Source organism: Micrasema longulum, unplaced genomic scaffold (assembly GCF_059751315.1).
Source record: "Micrasema longulum isolate JH-2025_06_02 unplaced genomic scaffold, ASM5975131v1 h1tg000545l, whole genome shotgun sequence".
Lineage (NCBI taxonomy): Eukaryota > Metazoa > Arthropoda > Insecta > Trichoptera > Brachycentridae > Micrasema > Micrasema longulum.
The window spans coordinates 224,655-244,352 of NW_028277741.1; the positions used below are offsets into that span (position 1 = coordinate 224,655).

Below are 19,698 nucleotides of genomic sequence, written 5' to 3' on the forward strand. Positions count from 1 at the left end.
ACGTTTGGAAAAATCAGATTTTTGTGTTTTGGAAGCTTTGTGTTAGATTAATAAAACGCCACTGCTAGAGTCGCCCATACGGAGAAAAAACATATGATTATTAACTACGAAGTTAGCTACAGATTAATACAACGGGCAGTTAGTACTCATGACGAGAATTGCAAGCGCTAACCGAAACCGTTCGTTACACATATTTGTTAAACTAAAAACCAAACCAAAATTTGGCACGCTTTTGTTCTATGCAATAGGGCTAAAGGGCTTCTCTAGTGAATTGTATACAACACAACTCCTTCACGTCTTTTTTATAAATTCCATTGGTAATTTTTTAATTTTACCGACAAAGATTATAATAATAATCATGGTTTATTAACAAAGATAACAATTACTTTATCTACTACATACACACTCAGGTAATAGATTTCTCTGGATCAGATCTAGTCTGCTAACTAGGTACAACCTCTTTTAAGCCAGACATTTTTATGCAAAATAAACAATAACATTACTACTTACTAGTCAATTTATCATACAGTTAACAGTTATACAATATTAATTTATATAATTTATTATTTAAGAATGTTTTTGAAAGTAACCCATTTTTTTTCAAATTTATGAAATTGAATCGGGGCCATGGTTTTGCTATGTTTGATTAACATATTTAATATTTTGGGGCCCAAAAACCTGAAATTTCTTTGCCCGAATTCAGAGTTTGTGGTAGACCCCATAACCCACCCTCTAGTTGGATTTCTGGTAGTGCGAGAGAGTTCCATTTGGGATTTGGTAGAATAATTTGCTTTCACTTTTATTATTATTCTAAAAATATATAATTGCCTTATATCTAAAAAACTATAAACTTTGACATAAATTACACATTTTACAACAATAACAAACCATCACGCCGTTTCCCCGTAGGGGTAGGCACAAAGGATAGAACGCCATACAATTCCGACTTTTGATATGTTTAGGAATATTTTATTTACTTAATAGACAAACCAAAATCTCAAGTCTGGTCATGTCAAAAGCAGTCACAACCAAAGGGCATGTCTGACGAGATGTATAAATGTTGAAGAAGCTAGAAATATATGTCAGGATAGACGTGTATGGCGATCCATCCTCTCTGCCCAACAGATGGTGTTATAGTAGTTTCAATGGATGAACATATTAAGTTCTCTAAAACGAAATCCATTTTTAAAAAGAGTTTACAAGTCTGTATTTTGTCTAAAGTCTGTATTTTGACTATTGCAGTACACTGCTGCGAGATATTGCATAGATTTATATACTATTAAGCGTGTTGTCCAGATGCCCTTTGAAATAGAATATATTTATGTATGTATGTTTATGTAATAACATAAAACGTTTATTTTTGCTTTTATTTAATTATGTACGTGCTTCCACTTTCCATTATGTTGTATCCCAACTCAACACAGGGCCTTTGGCCTCTTAAGCTAGGGTTTCCTAGGACAGCGGTGCCCGCATCTTAACGGCCGTAGTGAACGGTGATGCGGTGGACAGCCGTCGTAACGTCGACTAGAGAGTGGTTTCCTAGGGAAACGGTGTTAAATGGTGTCGATAACACCGTTTTCTTAGAAAATCACACTCTAGTCACCGTTACGACGGCTGTACTCCGCATCACCGTTTACTACGGCCGTTAAAATACGGGCGCCGCTGTCCTAGGAAACCCTAGCTTTAGAGTTTGGGATACGTCATTATTGTATTTTTTTGTAATATGTATGTATCCGTATGAATAAAATAAATAAAAAGAATCTCAGTGTAATATTATAATGCTTAAACATATCTATTGTTCTTCTAGGCGGTCCACAACGAGGTGTCGAATTCAAGAAACCACACTATGCTTCATCGCAGAATGGACGGCCGCACCATCGCATGCATCAGTATAACAAGGTAAAAATTACGTTTTCCTATTTGATAACAAAATTTACACTAACGTTCCGCGAGCACTTTGACAGTGAAGAAGTATTTTTTTTTACTCTACTTAATAGTATCTATTTGTTAGTTCATATAAAACATATTATGATTGAATGGCTATAATCGATTTAACGGATTTAACTTCAAGGAATAAATAAATAAAATAATTTAAGTTACTTACAATTTTTGGTTTATTACACACGAAAATACGAAGATTACACAAATAATATTTTAGAGTGAATTTAAATACTGGTGAAGCCAGAGAAGGGCGAGTGACGTGTTACACGCCAATTTATAGGTCCATTGGGCACTGTGGCCATAGACAAAAACACACCCTCGTCTCTCTCTCTGGTCCCCACAATAGCATAGTAAACGAATCCCTTAAAATATTAGACTATTATTTTCTTACACGCGCTAAAAATTAGAGCATTTAATTGTTAAACAAAAATTCCCTTAAGTGTACCTATAAAAAAAAAAACTGCTTTAAACGACGTCACAAATCTTCTAAAGCAACCAATCCCACAGTGTTGTAATAGATTTTCGGTTATCGGGAAGCCAACCCACTAATCAGGACAACTCACTGAAAAGAATTAGTGACGTCACGCACGGAGTAATTAAAAATTTACAAAACTTAAATCGGAGTGATGATAATGCATAAAAATGCGATACATAAAAAAAAATATTTTTGTTGGTCTTAGATAGTCATTTAACAAATTCAAAATGTATTTAAATACTACTAAACTTCCTCATTTTTCTATGTACCTACGCATATTATTTAGGTTTCTTATCGTCTAATTTTTTTTTATAAATTTTGTTATTTAAATTTTTTAAGCATAATTTAATGGGAAAAAAAAACACATGCAAAAATGAAGATCCTGCCTAAACAGAGGAATTTCCTAGCTTGTCGGGACCTGACACAAATAACCTTCGTACATTTTAAAACTGCGTAATGAATAAATAAATGCAAAATAACCTGCATTTACGTTGTTCAAAGATATTTTAGGCCAAAGAATTTTAATTACATTTAAAAGTATTGGATTTTTTTTGTTATTATTTATTTAAGTTTTTCTATTTGTTTATATTTCGTGTCAACCTGTCGTTCCTCCGATAAAATAGAGTTACAACTCAAAAAATCTTGTTTTTAGTTTAGTATTATACTGTATAAATTATATTTTGCCAAAAAAGTAACGTAATTCTAGCTTTACAATTTAGCCGCTTAATTGCGGTATGGCACACACTTATTTGAGACACATTTAAGTGATGAAAGATTGACTATTCTTTGAAGAGTGATAAGAAAAACAATAAAAGTCGACAAAAAAAAATGGCTCCTGGAAATTCTACTTTTTTGAGTTATGACTCTATTTAAACGGATGTGCCGTTTATGTAAGAATTGGACTGTGTTCGTTAGTAAATAAATTATAAACTTTGCTCACAATGAGGATAATACTCAAATCTAGAAAACATTCAAATTTATGTAAAAATAATTCATGAACAATTTGATTTTCTCTCTATAAAAGCAACTGGTCAAAAAGTGGCATAAAAAAATAAATTATTCTTTCGCGTTTTAAAATTCATGGGATAAATAATTTTAAGGGTCTCACCAACACTAATAAAGGTTTAAACGCTTTTGCCCAAAAATACTCAATTCGTAGAGTTTTTCTAGTTTTTTTTTTTAATTTTTAACACAGCCTTTTAAAAGTTAAAGTTTTTTTTCATATGTATTCCCACATACAGGCCATGTCCCAGGATTTTTTTTGTTTGTTTATGTGATAGTGTATTTTGTATATGTAGATTTTATATAAATGGTATAAAGCAACGAAATACAGGGTCCGCCAGCATAACCCGATGGTTTTTGAAATGATAGTAGGTACGCATACATTTTTTGAGATATAGCAATTTTTTTATTTAAAAATGTGCACATAAGGTTTTTGTTTTCAAACAAATTAATCATATGTGATACACATTACTCAATAACAGTCTTTTTCTGCGCAAAGTTCGCCATTACTCTTCACAACATGTTACACGGTATAGCACGAATTTCTCGCTCAATGGCATCCTTCAAATCAATAAGAGTTCGTGGCTTATCGATGTTTACTCTACTTAAGGTAGCCCCGCAAGAAAAAGTCACATGGCCCAAGACCACGAGAGCGTGGCGGCCAGTCAACATCTACTCTGTTGGATATCACTTTCCCTGGAAACACCTCCTTACTTACTCCTTCCTTCGCCCATTGACGCATTTGAAGTGTGAGCTGTTGCTTCGTCGTGTTGAAAGCCTACATGTCGACGAGGTATGTGACGGCGACGAATTTTCGGAACGAGGAAGTCACGTAATATGGTCAAATAACGCTCAGAGTTAATGGTGACCGTTCTCCCATTTTGTTCGAAAATTTTGGGCCCTATCACACCAAATTTCGCAACTCCAGCCCACAATGCAATGGGCGCTGGTACAGTTGTTCAGGGTTATTTTGTGACCAATAACGGCAGTTTTATTTATTTATAAGGTGAAAATGAGCCTCGTCTGTCATTAAAATCACGATCTCAGTGTTTTCTACCAGCATATCTCTCAGTCTGTTCGAAAAATCACTTCTTCTCTCGAAATCTTTCGATTTTCGATTTTGTAGGGATGAAATTTTTGATTTTGTAAAATGCGTCGGACGGAAGTATCTGATATTTCAAGAGAGTGAGCTTGTCGTTTTTCAAATCGGCGGGGGCTCTGTTGAATTGCGTGACGCACAGCTTCGACGTTTTCAGGTGTTGTGACCGTTTTTCATACTGCCTCCTGGGTTTTTTTTTTCAATGCTGAACCGGTTTCACGGAAGTTCTGAACCCAATGCAGAATGGTATTGTGGGCAGGAATTGAACCACGGGGTGAAATGTTGAAATGAAGACAGAACTTCACACAACACAGAATCGACATTTTTAAAAAAAACGCCTCCACGACGAACGCACCATGTTGCACGGTCCAACTCCCATTGTAACTAAACTTACACCAAGGCATGGGTAACTCAATTTTAAACTGGTTTAAAGAGACGGTTCGAATGCTTTGAGCTGTAGAGCTGCAGCTCAAACTTCTAATAGGCGGCTCACAGCTCCCAGCAGTTCATTGTGAGTTTCGTTCAAATCTAACGTGTACGCGACGCTTCAGGTCAGCTGAGTCAGCGCGTTAGCGGTGATTCTCCGAGGTCCGAGTCCGAGGATTCTTCAGGTCAGCACCTGCGATACATAAATGGAAAAAAAAAAACGCGACGTGCGTGGTCTTGGTAGTTGTGACGTCAAGATTCGTGATAATGTTCTAAATAAATTTCAATGGCCGGGAACAAATAAACTTGAATCGTGACGTATAAGGGGCGTGGCCAATGGAATGATCGTTTTTGCGGGAATTCAAAATTACAAATTTAAAAATATTTTTTGTGATACCAACTAATAATTATGAAAAAAAAAATTTTTTTGGATAGTATTTTATAGTGTTTTATTACTTTAAAAACGTAAAAAAGTTATATTTCCCTATTTCGATAATCTGTTACAGAAAAACGTCGTTTGTGAAAAATCGCTTAGTCAGGATTTAACCATTTTTTATATTAACCGACACAAATATCCGTTTTAGAAATTGTTCATGAATAAAACTAGATGTAAAGGTGTGGTTTATTCTCTGTATGAATCATTATTTAGTTTAGAGGTTAATCCTATAAACAGCCCCCAACCCCGAGTATTTGAAATATTTTGTTGTTGGTAATATTTTCTCGAGATGGCACCTTTCATACAATTTGTACGGGTTATTGTTTACGGCATATCCCAGCTGTCGCAACCAACAAAATGCGTACATTAATTTACACCACCGTTTTCATTCGCTTTTCGAACTAAATTCTGTTAATTATTACAAGAATTTCCAAATAAACAAACCAGCCGCCTAATACCCGACAGAGAAAAGCCTATTTCACCCATATCATATTGATCTAAACGGCACGGTAAAATTATAGTAGAAGAACATTTATTAGATTCGTTAGTACCTATTTAAATTTTATAATATTTATATTTTTCGTCTTTTTTATAAAACTCCATAGTGATTGACTTAAATGAAAATATCAATAAAACGCCTCGATTCATATATTATTTTTAAAATAAATAAAAATTAGCTTACTTTTAATTTACTCAAAAATTTCAATTTTGGTAACCATTTTCAACGAGTTGTAAATGACTCAGTATTAGAAAATGGAAATCAAGTTAGGGTAGAGTGGGGTTCGAACCTCGGACATCTGATCCGTGAGTCCGCAACACTAGCCACGGGGCCACAACACGATTCAAATAATATTGCAAAACCTAACAAAAGAGATTTTAATGATAATTTGATCAAAATTATCATTTAAATTTAGCGAGTACACTCAGGTAAAAATCTTGCAAAGGAAGTCGACTGGAGATTAGTCGGTCTCATGGTGTACTGGTTATTGCGTTTGCTAGGCATTAAATAAATAAATAAATAATTGTAAAACAGTAAGTATCGATCGTTCGTTTTGTATTTTATCACGCCGTGTAGATTTTTGCCGTGGTGTGAATTAGGCCAATCATGCGATATCACGCAGTGGGCTCGTGGTTTGCACTTGCAAATCGGTCCAGTCTCCGTGAATGTACGTACATCACCGAAGAGAAATCCCTTTTACAATTAAAAGGTACAGGATACAAAGGATGAATGGCAAAAATATTTTTTACACTAGAATATTTCATAGTCCCTGGACTGGTGAATGAAGCGTGAGACTGATCATCTTACTTTCATGTAATAAAAAATATCAAGATACACTGCGATTGGAGCACCAATGCAGTGCCCTATGCACCATAAGGTTCGGAAAGGGAATGATAGATATAGCTGCAAGACATTGCATAGATTTATATATAGTACTATTAAGCGTGTTGTCCTAAATTTATGTTTATGTAATCATTTTTATTTTAAGTACTCATTAATAATAAGCATATTTCGTTGTATCCCAACACAACACAGGGCTCTGGGCCTCGTAGAGTTAATGATATGTTATAATATTTTTTTTGCAATATGTATCTTTATACGAATAAATAAATAAATGTCCAGAATGTGTAGATTAGTAAATTCGTCACACATCTTTGAATTCTTTGCAATAAATCTTCCAGTTTTTCATAGATCTCTTCCCCAATAATGCAGTGTGGGATGAAGATGGATTGGCATGGGTTAGCTCGAAGCCTTATATGTTGATCGTGTTTTCAAATATATTGCATATGGTTATTTTATTTTCCTTGTTGGTCTTTGCTACAAAGTATGTTATTTTTGTTCAGTTTCATTAAACATAGATTTGTTTGCGAATAATCATAATGACGTGTAGCTTTTGCTTTCGAAAAATATTTTTCAGTGTTTTTTTGTTTCATATTTCTCTTTTGGATTTAGATCACTGTTTTAACTTACTGTGGTGCTATCTGTGAAAACCTGCAATTGGCTTATTTGTTATTTGTTTTGTTTTTTTTGTATATATGATAATTGTAGCTGTTCCATTATCCGGATAAATAATAAAAAAAATAAAAATATGTAATAAAGTATTTTATCTTCTCGCGTCGTGGTACCCTTTTTAGAGTGTATTCTTCGTACTAGAAGCTCGTATGAGCAGTTTCCGTGGAATTGAATGATTATTATTGTGCCCGCAAAAAGAGTGAAGTATATCAATTTTGATTCCGTTGACACGAAAATAATCGAAAAGGACGGGTGATGGAGAGGACAGGAATGTGTAATGGTTATGTGTTGTGTATATGACGTGTCTGTGGTGTGTGTATAAATACTCGCGTACGAAAAATGTGAAATGAAAAATATTTACGCGTTTTTCCCTTGTACGGGTTTTGTGTATTTTAAACCTTTTCATCCCCGGTGTTAAATAAAATCAAACATTTATAAGAATAAACTTTTCTTTTTTTTGTTAATATTTCTAGCGCTTATTTGACGACATGCGACGACAAATTGATGACATAATACCACCATATTACACAAACAACAATATAATATAGAAAATATACAACAACAAAAAAAAACAAAACAAAAAACGAATTAATTAGATAAATCGGTCATTTAAAAGTAAACTTGTCACGTTTCGTTTAGTGTCACTCTTGTTGTGCAATTTATTTACTCCGTACCTACCGAAATCGAAAAGTTGCCAGTTTATTTTTTAATAACTGGTATTCCTAAGTACGCTTTTTTTTCTTATGTTGATAGACGAAATTTCTCATAAATATTCGTTATTAAGTTTTATATCTGGCTTCTGGCGGTTCGTTTGTTTTAGGGCATATTCGCTTCATCATTTCAAATTATATTTCAATACGTGGCTAAATACTTGACGTCAAAAAATGCAGGGGGTAGAGCACCCTAAAGGCTGCAAAAAAAGGGCAAACGTTTAAATTATTGTAAACCGTTTCTGATAAATACTTTTTTATTTGTATATTTCGCTGTTGTATGAATTTTTGTTTTTTGAATAAATATTTACTTTTCCAAAAACATTATTTCTTCGTTTGTTGAATATTAAGTATACTATTGAAGAAAAAAAATACTGTTTCTTAACAGTGTATCGAAGACGCCGACACTGGTATTTTTTTGAATTATTTATATTTCACTTAAGTTATACCAATTTGATTAAATACGCATATTATATTGCAAGATGTTTAATTAATTTAATCGATTTGTTATCAGTTTGAGGCCCAATGAACATTAATTAATACCTTTTGTATAAAAAACTAGTTTTCGAATAACTCCTTAAATACATACAGAATAATATTTTTTTATCCACATTCAAATCTGAAAGGGTTTCATGTAAAATAGTTGAAAATCAGACCGTGTGTCTTACCTATAGGCCAATTTCTGACAGACAGTACAAATCCACACGGCACGGTAAAATTACCTAGGGGCGGATTGATTTTATTCAGTTAGGTTCAGGGCCGAAAAAATCGGCGTTTATTTTAAGTAAAGCATAGTATTATTATGATCTGTTCGCAAATCAGTAAAGAAGATACAAAATATACAAATAAGCAAAATTAAAATACTAGCAAACATATTAGGCACCAATATTATGTATCTTTTTTAGGTGATACCGTGTATGTTGGATTTGATCCGACGTTTCGGCTACCATTGCAGGAGCCATCTTCAGGGAAAACTGTGCAATCCAACATACACGGTATCACCCAAAAAAGATACATAATATTGATAACAGTGACCGTGAAAACCTTCGCACATATTAGGCACCGTCTATTCTCAGTAGGTATAGTAAATTTTAATTTTGTTGACCGCGTGGTGTAATGGTCAGCGCGTTTGCCTACCATCTAAGAGATCTCGGGTTCGATTCCCGACATGTTTGATACGAAATATTAATTGAAAAGGGTTTTTTTACACTAGAATATTTCATAGTCCCTGGACTGGTACCTGAAGCGTAAGACTGACTATCTAACCTTCACGTAACAAATATGATCAAGCTACCCTGAGATTGGTGTACCAATGCAGTGCTCTATGCACCATCAGGTGCGGAATAATGAATGATAGTATATACCTGTTCTGAGGTAGACAATATTTTCTTATTGTGGTTGTATTATTAATGTTATTTTTTTACATTAATGCATCATAAATATATATAGGCATCTAAAGCGTAAGACTCTTCATCTTATCTTCATATAACAATAGATAAGCTGCGATTAGTGTACTTATGCAGGGTAATGATGATATTTATTTATTTATTAAGGAAATCATACAATCTTCATATAAATACAGGGTACAAAAGAACAATTAAAGTAAGTAAGACCAATTACAGATTTCACATTAATTTATTATGAATGCAGGAGGAGAAAGGAAAAAATAATTAAATTCTAAAAAAATATGCATATAAAGATATAAATATTTTTTTAAAAAGTTCCTAAAAGGGAGCAGACATTGTATAGCTCCAACTCGACTTTCCTCCCCTCTCTCTCTGCTTTCATGAACATTTATATTTCTTAGTAAAAATTCACAACCAACAATAATTAATTAGATGCAGGTAGTAGATATACACATAAATAAGTAAAAATTAAGAGTTGAAATTAAAAGTTCAAATTGAAAATTAAAATGATGATAATGATTGATTTATTTGAGGCTCAAAAACGCACTAACCGGTATACCATGAAACCGACTAATCTTTTCTTGAGTTCCTTTTGCAGGATTTTTAGTACATTTTGACGAAAAGGCAACCATTTTTTAATTGTAAATTTTTTTGGTGCAGGCCCCTACTGTTTTTTTTCTTGGGGTGGTAATGACTATAAACAATTGAATGACTGGATCTGCATGATATATATATTTTTGTCATTTAGTTGATGTGTTAAGCCAGTGGTCCCCAACCTTTTTGTCGCCGCGGATCGGTCAACGTTTCATAATTTTACCGCGGCCCACAGGGGGGGGAACAAATTGAATGAATTTAAAAAAAAATACATATATTTTTGTACTATATATAATAATAAAATTTACAACTGTGGTACATAAGTTAAAATAACAAATAATAGTAGAGAAAACACAAGGTTTGTGGGGAAAATTAAGAAAAAAAATATAAAATAACAATGTAGGATTATTAAGTTTCAGATATTTTTTCAATTTTTCTTTTGGATTCATGGGTATTTTCATTATTTTTATGGTTCAACGGAACGTTAAAAGTATTTTTTAAGATAGAGAAAATAATTTTGAGAATGCTCAGGGTTTAGTATCGGGATTTTAATGTTATTCTGATATCTTGAAAGTTATTTATCTATTTTCTTTAAAAGTTTTGATGTTGACGTTTTATGTGTTTGATTTAATGCAAAATAAATTAAAACCCTGAGCTTGCTTCATTGAAACGAGATGTTCCATTTGGTGGTAATAGGAGATTGTGACAACCGAAGTGTCTCGCTTATGTCCGGTTTTTATTATGGATAACTTATATAGCGACATTTTCGTAATAAAATACCTCAACGGCGCTTTACATAGTGATTCTATTGTTAAATTAATTTAATTGAAGCTTTTAAATTTGTAATTTAATTAAAACAATTTATTTTGTTTTCACGTGCTACTGATTTATTCAAATGATTTAGAGAACAAGTGGGTTTTAAGTTTTTTCCGAAACATCACTTCACTTTCACAGCCTCGCACCTCTGCTGGGAGAGTATTCCATGCCACAGGGCCTGCGACCGCAATTGCGCGTTCACTAAATTTAGTGCGCTGTTTGCGTAGAGGTATAATAACTTTTCCTCTCGCCGTAGCTGATCTAAGCGTGAGACCCCTGTCAGCTAGTTCATCTGGAATGCATAGTTCTCTTAGATATTCCGGAGCAGAGTTGTGCAGTGACTTACTTATACATAAGCCAACAGAGTTTGTATTCGACCCTCTGTAGAAAACGTAGCCAGTATAGTTCCCGAAGTAGTAGAGTGATATGACTGAACTTAGAGATTCCGAAAATATGTCTCGCTGCGGCATTCAATACAGATTGTAGGCGAGTCATTTTGTTCATTGGTAGATCTGCATAGATACCATTACAATAATCGACTCAGACACTAAAAACGCATTTATTAATTGACGGGCGGCATCAACCGGCAAATTTTTGCGTATGCATTTAATTTGTCTCAGCTGGTAGAAGCATGAACTTATCGTTCTACTAATTTGAGCCTCAAGAGATAGGTCAGAATTGAGTAAAACTCCCAGTAGTTTAACGGTGGGTAAAGCGGTACTCCCTACATTGGGTAGAGCCGTATCCTGGATCAAATTCTGTCGTCTGGCTGAAGCCACCCACAGTTGTTCAGTTTTTGATGGGTTTAATGTTAGTCTGTTTTCAGCCATCCAGATTCCTATTTTCTTGATGCATTCATCAATTAAATTGACAAGCACACTTCTCTCGCCTGGTTTGCAATAAAAATAAATCTGCGTATCATCTGCATAGCAGTGAGACCACAATCCACATTCTTTGATAATGTTCTCTATATCTTTAGTGTAAAGGAGATAGAGAAGTGGTCCGAGTACTGACCCTTGAGGCACTCCTGTAAACACCAAAGTTGGTTGAGCTTTTACCCTGGAACATAACTGCATATTCTCTTTTATTAAGATATGAACTGAACCACATATGTGCCCGATCACGAATACCATAAGTTTTCTCCAGACGTTCAAGCAAAATATTATGGTCTACAGTATGGAATGCAGCACTCATGTCCAGAAGAGCCATCAACACCAGATTACCAGAGTCCACCGCCGTTATAATGTCAGACAGTACTCTTATCACTCCCGTCTCCGTGGAATGAAAACGTCGGTATGCCGATTGCCTTAACGAAAATAAAGAATTCCGCTCGATATAGTTTACGAGCCTATGAGAAACTATTTTTTCTAGTATTTTTGATACGATGGGAAGATTTGAAATAGGGCGAAAACTGGAAAGATCTTCCACATCTTTGTGTTTGTTTCTTTGTTTTGGTTTCTGTCACTGCAGAAAACCCCGCTTCACATAGATAGGATGTCGGAAATGGCAATAGGGATTAATTTTCAGACACTACGATAAATTTTATAGGTATCTTCAAGTTTACAAATGTAAAGTAATTTTGATTTTTAAGCAAGCCCTTGCTCGGCCCAGTACCATTTGGTCCACGGCCCGGGGGTCGGGAACCACTGTGTTAAGCGACTGTAATACGCATGCGTATTGAAGAATTCAGTTCCTTTTATGCACAGGTTAGTAAGTGGGACGACTTCGCCGTTGGAATAGTGCATAGCAGGGTTCAACATTCCGCGGCCCGTGGCCATATTTTTGTAATTTTTTTTAGATAGGAGTGATGTTTTAATAAATGTGCTTCATATTTCGGATCAAATTGCAAATTCCTATTTTCCAATATTAGATCGTTATTCGTTAACGCAATAATGAAACTAGTGTGATATTTTCTTTTATTGGCAGTTCATAAATAATCAACACCACCTTATGGCAAGTAATCGATAACTTTCAAGATATATATAATAAATATAGATTTAGTTATTACTATTTTTAAACATTTGTGATAAAGCCGAGTCTCAATAGTATTAATAATGATTAACCTTTTTTTATTATATAAATAAAACACGAGTGATACTTTAATCCACAAATTTGGAATATCCAGTGACCGGTTTCATCGCTTTCGCGACATCTTCGAGACTGGTATCTTTATTAAAGAGTTAAATGTATTAATACAAAACAGAGGTAAGGATAGATAATTCAAAGTTATATGTAAGTAAATTAAATAAAGCTATTTTTATCTTATGGATCATTATCAAAAAAAATTCTTTGGGTTAACTAATAAATTGATATAATGCTATTTTAATGAGTTTAAGTATTTTATTTTTAGCGTCCCATCCTTTGTGAGTGTGGTTTTGTAAATAATGATTTCTGAAAAACAAAGGGTAAAAAGTCATTAGTAAAATTATATTTCAATGGGTAAAGTAATGGAGAATGCACATGTGTTATCTGTTCATTAAGTAATTCTACGTCGGGTTTATTTTTTAATCTATTAATTTAGATAATTTCTAATTTGTCAAGTTTATGGCCTTTAGGTGCAATATGAATGATTTTTTAATTCAAAGGAATGTTTATTTTCTATTAAATGATTGGCAAAATTTGAATTATCTTTATTATTAGACCATGGATATTCCAAATTTGTAGATAAAAGTATCACTCGTGTTTTATTTATATAATAAATTACAATGAACTTCCATTAAGAATTTTCACTTACAAACTTAAATGTTTTAGATAACGCAAACCTTTTTTTATATCATAAAGTAAATCAACACACATAATATATATACCACATTCTGCGAACTTCATTCCACATACCACACTCCACACAAAACGGCAACAACACTTACTCAAACTATAATATCATGTGTATTTGTTCCCATTATATACCGTTTCCTATTTAGAAATTTACGTATATTTTGTTGCATACACAATAAGGATATTTAATGCTACGGGAAATTTGATAAAACATGTGTTCTTACGTGTGATAAAAATGAGAGCATTACACTGTACGTTGAAGTTTCTTGAAAAAGTATGAAAAATATAATAGAAATGGACTAATTTGATCGACGTCACTAGTTCTTTGGAATCTATCAATGATAAAGTGTTGTGATAGATTTAAGGTTTACTGGAGCCAATTTGCCAATCAGTAGAGTTCACCGAAGAGAACTTGCGACGTCACACGCTAAGTAATTTAAAAAATACAAATCTTAAAAAAAAAAACAGCACTATAATACGATAATATTTTTTTATTTTTTATGTTGGCCATGTTTTAAATCTATTAACAAATAAATAAAAACCACTGAACTTCCTCATTCGTGCTGTATTGTATTCATTTTTATATGCTATAAAAATAGAAAAGTAAGTATCACACAAAACAAATTAATCTTGAAGGCAGCATTACATTTTTAAGACCTAGACCCGATTACATTGGGAAGTTATGTTATCTTCGACTGTTTTTAAAGAAAAACCAATATTTGTGTACGAAAATGAGTATTTTTGCATAAACATTTAAAGTATACTCGTCGGTAATCTATAATTACACATGTTTAGAAGAAAAAATTGTATGCATATTCTGCTTTTCATACAATTTTACTTTGTAGATAAAATTGAAGATAAATGTTAACTTTCCAATGATATCGGGGCCCCGGGTCCGTATTCTAATGGAAAGTTAAAATTTATCTTCTTTTTTATCTACAAAAAATTAAGTTTTCTGCATGAAAAATTGATTATATTAACATTTTTTTTCTAAACATTTTTTCAAATAGGTTACCGACGAAGATCCTTTGAATTTTCATACAAATATATAAAAAGAGTTTCGGCGCTAGGCTACGATGACCAACGCTATGTTCATCGGTAAATATCCAGACGGTATAAGCTAACATCGATATTTATGTACGAAAGTGTGTATATTTGTATTAAAATTCAAAGCATCTTCGTCGGTAACCTGTAATTGAACGCGTGTCGCGGACTTACGGATCAGCGGTCCGAGGTTCAAACCCCGCTCTACTATTGAATACAGCTAGTTAAGATTGACTCCAAAATTAAACAAATCGCAACAGTACAATCATTTGTATTTTTCTCAAGTCAGTGGCCCTCAGTTGAAAACACCCGCCTCTTAGTAGATAGCGAAATATGGGCAGGAGTTTCCGCTCGCCACGCCTCAACTCGGAATATTGATATTAATAATCCGTCTAATGTATTATTTTAGCTACTCGGTAGCGGGTATTGGGCACCGGCCGCATTACGGTGATTAGGGCGCACTTACCCCCGGCCCTGGGCCTCGATTATGATGGGAAGATAAAGACGTCATACCTTCACCTTGACGGTAAAGTTGAAGATAAATTCGCTCTAGCGATTACAAAGATATACTACCGACCCCCCACCTTCAAGTTTTGGGTAGGTACATCGATATGAAACAAGGGGAAGCGTACGTCACGGTACACATATCTACGCTCTAAAATAACATAGCTTCAGTATGACGTCATAGTTGAAGATAAAATTCTCCCGACCGACTACAAAGATATACTATCCCCCACCATCAAGTTTTGATGTAAGTACATCGGTTTATACCGACGGGTTTAGAACCCCTCGATACGTTTATCTACGCATTAAAAGTGACAAAATGTTTGTTCCACCGAGCGATTTTTTCTTTAATTTCGATTTATTTACATTTTTCATTGTTTTGAGGTTGGCACTTTTTTTTAATAGCCTATTAAAGATATGAGAGAGAAATAATGAAATTTGAAAATCGAATTGTATTCCGACATAACTGTCAGATTATGAGAAACGAGCGGCTAGATGCAAAAATAATCTCGTTAGGTTCTGTCCTATAGTTAGAAAGTTACCACTGTAAAAAATAAATTGAGTTATTATTTTTTTTTAAATCTGATTTACTATCTTTCTGAGAGAACGTATCGAGAGCCGGCTTTGTAATCGCTACGTACTACCTCAGTAGTTAAATGCAGACGATCGTTAAGCGTATTGTTTTGGCAATGGTTAAAAGTCATAAAAATCATGTTCACGCGAGCATTTTTTGCTTGAATTGGGATTTATTGGGGTTTATAATCGCTTTGAAGTGGGCACTTTCTATTAAGAAGCCTATTTAAAATATAAATGAGAGCTTTTTAAAATGTTAATGACTTATGGAACGCGAACTATGTTTTAGTGGTCATTCATTGGCTTATTTCGAACATATGATGTCGATATAGCAAGTAGGTAGAACATAACGGGGTAAGATACAGATAGTACAGAAGTTAATTATACCGTCTCGATATATACCAATGAAGATAGCGTTCATAATCGAGGCACTGATCCGCGTGCCGCGTGCACTGTACCAACTACCTATCTAATCATGGATCGTACGGATCGAAGCGATCATCAGTAATATCCGAACCCACCCTTATTATTTAAAACTGAGAAAACTCCGTTTTCCTCAAACCGTGATAAATAATTCATCAGCCCATTTCACATGTATCGTCCCAATCCACTCGGCACGGTAAAATTAGGGTGTGTGGGCACTTATTTATTATTTTATTTTAAATGTGTTTTTATTTATATTTAATAAGTACACACAACACTCAATAGCGAACTTACTATTTTTTATGTCCCGACGTGTTAAAAAAATCCGTGTTAAGTCGGGACTTTTCTATACTAAAATCAATACATTTATAAATATTATGACATATCAATGTACAAAATACATAATACAAATTTATGCTATCAAAAAATATAATTCACCTAAGTTATTAAATAATACATAGTGAAGCAAAGTTAAAATCATGTAGGTATTTAAAATTTTAATTTTATTTAGTAATTTATTTTGATAGTAATAGTAAAATAATTGAAAAAAAAAATAATAGTTATAAATGGTACAATAAATAATTTAGTAAGCAGACAATGAAATAATTTTATTACCATATTACAACAGAGATGAAGAACATTTTACAGAAGGTAATATAGAAGTCGAGACATCTATAGAGCTTCTGTCATTGGCTGGTTTAAGTGGTAACTTTACACACTGTGTAACATTCATTTAAAGGTTTCAGCTCTTTAACTTCAAAAGCGTCAACAGATGAAAGAATTGAAGGAATAAAGATGTTTAAATATTAGCAGAATGGTGAATGTTACACAGTGTGTAAAGTGGCCACTTAAACCAGCCAATGACAAGTCATTAGCCCTATAGATGCCTATACTTCTTTATTACTTTCTCTAAAATGTTCTTCATCTCTGTTGAATTATATTAATATTAACAGCTCCCGAGGGAGTAGATTCCAGTCCGTGTCTACAAAAATTTGGATTAATTCAAAAATTGTTAAATAATTTCATGTTTCAATTACCAATAGTTAAAATACATATTTACAGATTAATTTCTTTTATTTCTTTCTTATTTTATTTACACTTTTTAGATCCTTATTTTAGTTAGTACTTTTAATTTTCTTTTTTTTTCTGTAGATATGAATTGAAATTTTCGATTTACTTTGTTTTATTTTTTATCTTGTTTTGATTACATTTATGAGCACACACTATTTATATATGTGGAAATATTTTTTTCCTATATTTTAAATATATACATGTAAATTGCTATTCTTTAATTTTAATTGTATTATTTTACTCTATATTCTTACTTAAAAAATAATAATTTTTTAAACCATTTTTATCTGTATTTTGACTTTTTTTTTATTTTCTGTCTTCTAAACAATATTTTTCAAAGCATCAAAAACAAAATAATATATGTTCATAATTGTATACGTATACAGTATTATGTCTGTACTCTTTTATTTGATTATGAATAAAAAAATATGTCTGAGCTCCCGATGACAAACTATCATTTAATAGTTTATCGGGACAAAATATGTTTTAATTCATTATTTTTTTTATATTGTAATAATGTGTATATTTTATTGAAAAAAAAATAGAAAAAAAAATAAGCGTCACCATTAAGCTTAATAAAAAATATATACATGATATAAGGGTAATAATGAAGACAGTATCGATACTATAAATTTATTCCCGAAGCAATCCTATACAGTAATCATAATATAAAATAAATATTTTAATTATGGGGGCGTATTTAAAGAGTTGTAAATAACTCATTGTCAGGAAATGGAAACCAATTTTGAGTAGAGTAGGGTTTGAACCTCGGACCTCTGATCCCTGAGTCCGCGAAGCGAGTGCGTTTACCTGCCATTAAATAAATAAAATAATTAATTGTAATACGATAAAAATGAATCCACCCTATGTTTTTTTGGCGTGCCGGATGGATTTTTACTTTGGTGTTAAAACGGCCATGCACCTTTTGTTTTTATAAGGTTCTTAACCTTTTATAGAACTAGCGACCAACCCAGTGTGCTCATTTTTCATTACATATATGATAACAAATACCGGATTTATGGTAAAAATACGAGTACTCGCGTGTTCACCATGTATGGTTCCGTATTCTTACTAAAATATAGGACGCAACCTAAATTATAGCTGGAAAAATGGACGTCCTGTTATACGTATCTCCCGAACAATTATTTATGCTAGACAGAAAATTCTTATACCTATGTAATTAGCGTAAACAAATAAATGGTTAAATACGACCTTTAAAGTGAGAAAAAAGTTCAAAATATTACTAAATGTTATTAAATATTTGTATATAACCGCTTACCGACTTTTCTATGTCTACCGGTTTCGATTCGTACCCGTGTCTTCGTCAGGACACCAATTAAACCAACACGCAAAACCCACTATACACCTTCACCATAGTTGTTGCACAAAAATGTAAAACCAACACAACATGCATTTTAATATGCAACCTTTTCGTGCACTGATTAGGTTATAAATATATTTTATGTTTAGGGAGAAGCAGTTGGAAAAAGAGGGAGGAGATAAAGGGAGGGGAATGAGTTTAATAGGTATAGAATAAGCATTACAATGGAACATCGTATAATGGGCTATATTGAAAGGTTGTTTGATTATTGATCAAAGAAACATTATTTTTCAAACCTTTCCTAATGTAAAATATTTTCATATTATTTGTTTTTAATAATAAAGGGTAAAAATTTAAATGTTCCTTTGATCAATAATCAAACAACCTTTCAATATAACCCATTACACTATGTTTCATTGTAATAGTCACCCTATACCAATTAAACTCACGCCCCTCCCTCTTTTTTCAACTGTTCTCCCACAACATTAAAAAAAAATATAATCTAATCAGTGCATGTAAGGATTGCATATTAAAATGCACTTCGTGTTGGTTTTTTATTTTTATGCAACAACTATGGTGAAGGTGTATGGTGGGTTTTGCATGTTAGTTTAATTGGTGTTCTGACGAAGAGGCGTGTACGTCTTGAAACCGGTACACATAGAGAAGTCGGTAAGTGGTTATTTACAAATATTTAAAAACATTTAGTAAACTGTTTGACCACTAAGTTAATGCTTTAAATATTAATTACATTCAAGGTATTAGCTTATTTACCAAGTGATATTTAAAATTCTGATTTCTGTTCGTGGTTGAGCATCCATTTTGATTAATTTTCAAAGATGTATGTATTTATTTATATGTTTTGTTTTATGATAATATTAAAATATTTTTTTTATCTACAGATGCCGGAAGCTATTTCGACCGCAGTCAACCACACAAGACTTGCTCCTCAAATATTCCAGCACAACGGGAAGGCGCCGGAAGTAAGTTTGACAATAATATTACATAATGTTACAACCTCCCGAATCAATGTTGCAACCTTCCAGATTTCCATTTTCAAGATTAGTGCTGCAA

The 19,698-nt window shown here is 33.0% G+C and overlaps 1 protein-coding gene across 4 annotated transcripts in view; it reads left to right on the forward strand.

Moving 5' to 3' along the window:
• LOC148280764 (uncharacterized) overlaps positions 1-19,698 on the forward strand; it is a 291,962-nt gene that overhangs the window by 189,466 nt on the left and 82,798 nt on the right. For all 4 annotated transcript variants that reach the window (XM_088227848.1, XM_088227846.1, XM_088227849.1 and 1 more), the window contains 2 exons: positions 1,808-1,899; positions 19,527-19,607. In XM_088227848.1, the coding sequence (XP_088083974.1) occupies positions 1,808-1,899; positions 19,527-19,607 (173 nt within the window). The remainder of the gene's footprint in view (positions 1-1,807; positions 1,900-19,526; positions 19,608-19,698) is intronic.